The sequence below is a fragment of the Rhamphochromis longiceps genome, linkage group LG14, assembly GCF_057381845.1.
Source record: "Rhamphochromis longiceps isolate RC_006_pf linkage group LG14, R_longiceps_female_GT1.1, whole genome shotgun sequence".
Classification (NCBI taxonomy): Eukaryota; Metazoa; Chordata; class Actinopteri; order Cichliformes; family Cichlidae; genus Rhamphochromis; species Rhamphochromis longiceps.
This window is the reverse complement of record NC_140570.1, coordinates 8,887,069-8,895,065: the sequence shown is the minus strand read 5'-3', so window position 1 is coordinate 8,895,065 and position 7,997 is coordinate 8,887,069. Positions and strand designations below refer to the sequence as shown.

The 7,997-nt window shown below is 54.5% G+C and overlaps 1 protein-coding gene across 1 annotated transcript; it reads right to left on the bottom strand.

Annotated features, from left to right (window-relative positions):
• Window positions 1-3,818: 3,818 nt before the first annotated feature.
• LOC146653537 (uncharacterized) lies at window positions 3,819-7,780 on the bottom strand. Its single transcript, XM_085380626.1, has 2 exons — window positions 6,237-7,780; window positions 3,819-6,008 (listed from the first exon to the last, which is right to left on the bottom strand). The coding sequence occupies exons 1-2, from the start codon at window positions 7,778-7,780 to the stop codon at window positions 3,887-3,889; spliced, it is 3,666 nt and encodes a 1,221-aa protein (XP_085236752.1). The 3' UTR covers window positions 3,819-3,886.
• Between the last annotated feature and the right edge of the window lie 217 nt (window positions 7,781-7,997).

Below are 7,997 nucleotides of genomic sequence, written 5' to 3'. Positions count from 1 at the left end.
GATTTTATTTATTGAATTCATATGTAATGTTCCATTTATTTGCTTCAGTTTGTGACATCTAACATATCCTTGATATATTCCAAGAGTCAGTGTTTTCACATCATGCAATAGAGTTAAAACGTTGGGTTACTTAACGTAATCCCTGGTTCTTTGATAACAGAGTGAGGTGTTTCACTATGGGAATCGCCTCGGCGTGACCAACTACGGAAGCTCCAATGACACCACGTCTGTCTATGACAGACCTGTCGAGCCGTGCTCAGGGCTCCGCCCCCTCGTACTAACACGGCCGACCAGCTCCTCCTAACTCATTCCAAGCAGATTTCTTTTTTTTTTTTTTTTTTTTTGGCCTGTCCCGTTTGGCTCTTTTGCCATCAGAATTGTTGTCTAAAGGCAAAGAAAGATGCCCAACGGATTTACTTTACCAAACTGACCATCCCAGCCTTGCCGTAATGGTCCATTTGATTCACCTTTTATTGTTTATTTTATTTTCACTTACTGAATACGGGACAGACTTGACTGGGGGAAAGAAGGGGAGAAAGAAAGAGGGAAAGAGAAACAGCTGAGAAGAGGGACGGGGGAGAAGGGCAAAAGACAAAAACCAACAGAACGGGCAGAGAAAAAAAAATGCATATATCAATCACCTGGATCACCTGCTGAGAAAGAAAAAAGAAAGCAAGCAGAAGAGAACAAGAGTAATAGAATAAACAACATCACAATGATATATGGGAATATGACAGTAAATACTAAATGTTAAACATTATTGTGCAGCACATAAGATCAACAGAACACAGTGTGCTTTGAGGTAGGAGCCAAAAAGGGTGTAGTTTGTGGGTGTGATCACCCGTGTGTACACCTGTGAGCATGGACGCGCTTGTTTTTTGTTTTTTAAAAGGTTCCTTCATGTAATAATCTGCTAGAGGGTGTGGGGGGGCCACAGCCCCGTCCTCCAGGGCGTGAAGCAGGTGTGGAGGAGATCAAAACTCCAGACATCCAGAGGCCCCCAGAACACAAGAGACCAAGGAAGACCAACAGAGGGGCAGCTGCGCCACTGTCCCAGAAAGAGCTGAGGAGAGTCCCAGATGAGGGCTCACTCAGCAGCCGCGGAGCAGAAGCCAGGGGGAGTTGCAGTGACGCGCCCGTGAGCTCCGCCGGCAGCCAGCTGCGCCTGAGTGACCGAGCCCCAGGCCGAGAGGCCGGGGGCACCCCACCTCCGAAGTGGCCCGAGCGAGCCCCAGGCTCCAGGCCCCGATAAGCGGCCGCCAAGGAGTGAGCCGGTGTGTACCTGGACGCCCATCCCCGGACACAAAGAACCACCAACGCACCGATGTCTGAGGGGGTCCGCCACTGGCAGGGGAAGTGGTGGTAGGGGGAGATAGGCCTCCAAACCTTGGAGGGCCTGAGATGTCCCCAGAGAGGTGGCGCCTGACACCCAACCTGACATATAGACACAGACATACAGGCACACACAGATACAAACATCCATTCCCACCCTCATGCTCTCATATGCACTTACTCCACACTCAACCAACGTGGAGACAGACATAAAGAGACGTTGTACACACGATCACACTCCCCAAGCGTACTCTACAAACCGGGTCTAGGTGCCCCCGCCCCTGGAGGGGGGAACTGCACCCAGACCCAGGTGGTGTTTCCCTTTTCCCTGCGGTGGGGGGAGGCAGACCGCCCCGACTCCGCAGCAGCAGGAAGGCTCCACACTCCAGACCGCAGTCGGACGGCCAACTCCTCCTCCTAGTCCTAGCCCCCCTGCTCCAGCAGGTCGCAGAGAATGGGGGTGAGAGAAGACTCCAAACCTCCCTCCACCCGCTCATTGTAATGTTGATGCATGTGTGTTCTAAGGTGCATTTAAAACCCAGGAGGGCTTGGAGCTACCTGCCAGAGAGCAGCAGGTAAGCGCATGGTCCCTCCTGCTAGCCCTCAATGTCTACGTGTATTTAAAATTGAGAGGTGGGCAACGATGCCAGGGGTGGGGTGTACACCCTGATGGTACTTTGGACTCCGTGTATCGTGCCCACCCCCAAGATCCTATATGTATGTGTAATGAGAGTGTGAGTAATGTGAATGTCTAAGTTGTGGGATAAAATTGAGGCAGAGGCAGCCAGAAGGGGACGGGGGGGGGGGGGGGGGGTAGCCTCCTCTGCACCCTGGTGACATACCCCTACTCCAAGGCCCTGCATGTGTGGGTGGTTGTGGTGGAGCGGGAAGAGGGAGGCAGCTGGAGATGGGGAGGGAAGGGAGGGAGGGGCAAGTGACCCCTCCCTGGGGCCAGCTCCCCCGCTGACCCCAGTAGGCACCCCCATACTCCGCGACCCGCCAGGGAAAGGGGGCCCAGGCCCATCCAGACCGGGCCCAGTGCAGCAGCGCCGCCCGGCCCCACAGAGCCCGGGACAGTCCACCCAACCCCACCACAGAGAAAACTGCACCCACCCCACCATCCACTCATCTTCCAGACTACATAAGACAATAAACACCCAGGCTGAGATCTTCCTCCACCTCTCCTGTATCTCCCCCTCCTGCAGAGGGAGCTCCTGAGGAGAGGAAAGCTCCTGCAAGATGTGACAATCTCCCCCACCAGTTGAAGAGCCCCCCAGGTGGCTCGACGCACCGGCGGCACCCTGCTCCAGGGCTGGGCCCCCATGCAGATTTCTTTCCGTGCCTAAGCAAGGGGGGAAGTGTTGGTGAAACACCTCACTCTGTTATCAAAGAACCAGGGATTACGTTAAGTAACCCAACGTTCTTTTTCTAACTTCGCTCGGTGTTTCACTATGGGAGATATGGCCCACTCCCGGATTGCGCCAGCTCCCGAAGCTACTCTCCAGTGCTACTCCAGGATCTCAGGTCGAACCTGAGGCACCAGAATCCAGCACCGTCTGAGCCAGGGATGACTGTGCAACATCCAGCTGATAAAACCGGACAAACGTGTGCGGCGTAGCCCAGCTTGCTGCCGCACAAATATCCTGGACTGATACACCTCTGAACAACGCCCAGGATGTGGCCACACCCCTAGTGGAGTGTGCTCGGAGTCCCGGGGGGGCCTGCAAGCCCTTACAGCTATAAGCCAGAGCTAAGGCCTCTACAATCCAATGAGCTAGTCTCTGGCGTGATACGGGCCTGCCCTTGTGAGGGGAGGCCCAGGAAACAAACAGCTGATCCGACTTCCTGAATCCAGCTGTTCTGTCAACATAAGTCCCCAAGGCCCGGACAGGGCACAAAGTGTTCAGCCTCTGCTCCCTCTCGGAAGAGAATGGAGGGGGGTGAAAAGCTAGGAGCTCTACTGTAGGGCACCTGTATGATGTTTCCAACACTTTAGGGACAAAGGCTGGGTTAGGCCTCAGGAGTGCTTTAGTGAGTCCCGGGGCCAACTGTAGACAAGAGGGGTGAATAGACAGAGCCTGTAATTCACTAACTCGCTTGGCTGTGGTTAGAGCCAACAGCAGAGTGGTTTTAAGAGAGAGAAACTTCAACCCCACTGCCCCAATAGGCTCAAAGGGGTGGTGGGAGAGGGCGTCTAAAACGACTGACAGATCCCATAAAGGGACCAGTGGTCTAGAAACTGGGAGCGTTCGACGCGCTCCTCTCATGAAGCGACCTACAAGGGGGTGCTGCCCAGCAGGTTTATCACCAAACCCCACGTGGCAGGCTGAAATAGCTGCTAAATAGACCTTTATAGTGGAAAAAGCTTTCCTTTTGTCCAGCAAGTCTTGAAGAAAACACAACAGCTCCACCACTGAACACTGAAAAGGGATAATCTGCTTTTCATGGCACCACTCCTCAAAAACACGCCATTTACTGCTGTAAATGGAACGGGTGGAGGAGGCTCTGGCATTCTGAATGGTTTCAATAACCTTCGGAGGCATGCCTGCTGCCTTCAAATTCCACCTTTCACGGGCCAGGCCCAGAGAGCAACCTGGTCTGGATGGGGATGGTATATCTCCCCCCGCGCCTGAGACAGAAGGTCCCTGCGGATGGGGAGTGGCCATGGCTCGTCCACCAGAAGCTGGATGATTTCTGCTATCCAGTGTTTGGATGGCCACCGTGGAGCTATTAAAATCAGAGATAGCCCCTGATCCCTCACTCTGATCAGTGTTGGGGAGATCAGGCTGAGGGGAGGGAAAGCATACAGCAGAGTTTTTGGCCAAGGATGGGCCAGCGCATCCACGCCCAGTGGCGCGTGTGCGTCTGACAGGGAGAAAAACAGGGGGCACTGTGTGTTTTCTTGCGAGGTGAAGAGATCTACGGCAGCCCGGCCGTATCTCTGCCAAATCTGCTCCACCACCTGTGGGTGAAGCCTCCATTCTCCGAACAGTGGATTTCCTCTGGACAGGAGGTCCGCCCCCCTGTTCAGAATTCCTGGCACGTGAGTTGCCCGAAGGGAGAGGAGCCGAGTGCTGCTCCACATAATTATTTCCCTGGCTAACCTGTGTAGCTGCCGGGAACGGGTGCCGCCCTGGCGGTTGATATAAGCAACTACAGTGGAGTTGTCTGTTTTCACTAAAACATGTTGACCCCGGAGATACGGCAGAAAATGCCGTAAGGCTAGGAGCACCGCGCGGAGCTCCAGCACATTTATGTGATTCAGAGTGAGTCTCTGTGACCAAACGCCATTCACTGCTCTGCCCATCATAGTTGCACCCCAACCTGACAGGGATGCATCTGTGGTCAGCGTCACCCTGGATGATACTGCCCCGAGCGGTACCCCCGCCGCGAGAGCTGTCGGGCTCCTCCAGGGCCGGAGAGCCGCAATACACGGCTGCGTTATTTTTACACCACGACTGAGATGTCGGCGAGGGCACAGCTGCAGAGAAGCGACCCACCGCTGAAAATCTCTCATCATAAGCAGCCCCAAGTGTACCACCGATATCACCGAGGCCATGAGGCCGAGGAGGCGGAGACAGAGTCGGAACCGCATGACTTTCCCCAGCTGAAAACGGGAAAGACAGTGAGTGAAGGATGCGATCCTCCGCTCTGAAAGTGCGATACGATAAGAGATGGAGTCTATTCTGAGCCCCAGATACTCTGTAAACTGTACGGGTTCCAAGTGGCTCTTTTCCAGGTTGATAGTGAACCCAAGCTCCGTGAGGTGATTCACCACCACCTCGGAGTCTTTGATCGCCTGCTCGCGCGATCGTGAGCATATTAGATAATCGTCTATGTAAGAAAATATTCTGATGCCGCTGTTCCTTAACGGAGACAGCGCTGCCTCCACACATTTGCTGAACACCCTCGGAGCTAAGGATAGCCCGAATGGGATAGTTTGAAACTCGTACGCTACGCTCTGATAAGCGAACCTGAGATATTTCCTGTGTGGAGGATAAATGGCGATGTGAAAATATGCGTCTGATAGGTCGATTGTAACAAACCAATCGCCTGTGTGAATTGAGCGACAAAGCGTCTTGTGTGTGAGCATTCTGAACGTGTACTTTCTCAAATGCTGGTTTAACACACGCAGATCCAGAATAGGACGGAGCGACGTTCCGTCCTTTTTCGGGATGAGGAAATAGCGGGAGTAAAAGCCCTGCTGAGCTTCTTCGCTCGGAACCGCTCCGATCGCCTGTTTGTGTAACAGGGAGGATATTTCCTCCTCCAGCACATTCGCTGAATCGCGACTGGCCACAGAAGCTAACACTCCGCCGAATCTCGGTGGTTTTGCCGCAAACTGTAGTCTGTAACCATGGGAAATGGTTGACAAGACCCAGGGATGAACTGCGCATGCGCGCCACCGCTCCAGCCGCGCTGCGAGTGGGCCTCTGAAGAAGCGGTAGCGTGACGTCACCCCTGTCTCCCGGAAGGAGTTGGGGCTCTCCCCCTCGGGAAGAGCGTGAGCTCCCCCCGCTGGGAACAAAGACAAATTGCAGTGATTTTCTTTTGTTTTTATTTTGAAACTGGGGGGACATTCTGCCCTTGGCAAACTGCCTGGCTGCAGAGATGCACGTTTTATTTCTTTTGTTACCCCCAAACCACAGTGAAGTGTCTGGTGACTCTGGGCAGTGCTTGGTGACACAGACAGTGTTTAGAAGTGTTTGGTGACACTGCGCCATTTGTCCACAAGTCTGTCCTCCCTGAACTGGAGGAGGAGACTGAGAGGGTGCTCCTGGTGAACTGGAAACTTCCGGAGACCCTGAACTTTGGAGTGATTTGGTTACCCCTTCTAACACCTTCCTTCTCTTTGGGGAAGAAAAGAGGGGTGACACAGAATGCTGCAGGTGTGCTAGGCTGACCGCTTCTTTTTCCCCTCTCCGGGGTGTGACGGCTTGTTCTTTGCAGCAACTGCTGCAAAGGAATGCTTGCCCCAAGGTCTTCGGTTCTCTACCTTGGCCTGGTGGGCACCCTGCTGGCCTCCTGCTCCTCTCTGCATTCTGACCCCACTCTGTCTCCCTCTCGCAGCTGCTGCTGTTGCTGCAAAGCCAGCTCTTGGCACCTGCTGGGGCTGAGAGTTAGGTTTTCTGGGTAAGCAGAGATTGAATGCTTCACCCTCCTGCTTTCTGCGGGTGCTTGTTTCTCTCATTCTCTCCAGGGCTGGGCCAAAGAGACCCTTGGTTGGGTCATAGGCTGCATCCATGACCTCAGCCTTCTGAGCATCACCCAGGCCTGACAGGTTTAGCCACAAGGCTCTCTCACCCGAGACTGCAAGGCCCATAACGCAACCACACCCTTGGACTGCTCCCCTGGAGGAGCGAAGAATGAGATCATTAACCACGCAGATTTCATCCCAGAGGGCTGGGTTCGGGGAACCCGAGTCAAGCTGACGGCCCATGTCTTCCAGAATTTCTGCCTGATATGCTGATAGCAGTGTGACTGCATTAAGCGAGCACACTGACTGTGCAGCATATTTGTATGTCCTTTGATAAATAGATGCCGTGAGGCGATCTATCTTGTTGGGCAAAGAAATGCTAGAAGAAGCTGAGATTGCCCTGCGGTTAGGGTGAAGGTGATACGCCACTGAAGGCTCCACTGCTGGGGGTTCAGTCAGCCCCAGTTCACCCATCCCCTGGATCTCAAGCTTAGAGCAGCCCTTGGTCGGAAGCTTGCTTTTAAAAGGGCTTGACCAATAGCGACTCATTTCTTTCATGCAGGCTGGGACTGCTGGCAGAAGCTGCTTTGATGGCGGCAAGGCTGGTGGGAGCCTCTTGCCGTCATACAAGTCACGTTCTGCCCCTTCGGCATCCTGGGCGGCTGGCCATGGGATGCCTAGCTTGGCAGCAGCCCGTTTACAGACCTCGTACAAATTGCTGTCCACCAGGGGTGCAACTTCAGCCCCACTCGGTGGCCTGGACTGCTGGGGAGGAAAGGTAGAGTCATCCTCCTGTTCCTCATCCATGTCCTCCAGGTCGAGGAGGTCGGAGTCGGCATCGCCCTCCGCGTCCTCGCCACCCGGCTTGCCCACGTTTTGATCGAGGAGGTCCTCGAACGATGGGGGCATGAGCGGGGACTCTTCTTCCATCATGTCCGCCCAGCTTGTGGAGGCTCGCGGATGACGGATATCGCTCGCAGCAGTAGCAGCCGACAGGCAGGGGTCCTGACTGTTCGTTACTGCTACTCTCAGCCTCCTTTCCAGGACTTTCTCTGGCATCAAAGCACAGTGTGGGCATCCCTGAGGGTCCGCCAGTGAAGCCTGAGCATGCTTGGCACCCATACAGACGATGCACATTGGATGAGGGTCCCTGCCCGAGATGGTGGCACCGCATGATGCGGGGAACGGGCGGGATGCAGCCTCTTTAGCCTTCGGCTCCGACCTTTTGGCGGGAGTAGGAGCCGTAGACATGGTTAGCGGAAAGGGGTGAGACTAGGCTACACCAGGCTCGTCTCGACACGTTAGCCCGTAAGTAGCTAGGACTAGCAGCGGGTGTTAAATCCGATCTAGTCGCGGCGGGAGTCAGCTCGTCGTGACACGTTAGCTGCACTCCGCTAGCCAATATCGTTAGCAACTTAATGCTAACCGAACCCTACGTCGACCAACAAGCTAATGCTAGTGAGACGCT

What these genes read in the sequence shown, in the direction of transcription:
- LOC146653537 (XM_085380626.1), bottom strand. Translation starts at nt 7,780, where the DNA reads ATGTCTACGGCTCCTACTCCCGCCAAAAGGTCGGAGCCGAAGGCTAAA. An exon ending in GGAGAGGGGAAAAAGAAGCG is followed by an intron (nt 6,009 to 6,236) that starts GTCAGCCTAGCA and finishes TGTGTCACCAAG; the next exon opens with CACTGCCCAGAGTCACCAGA.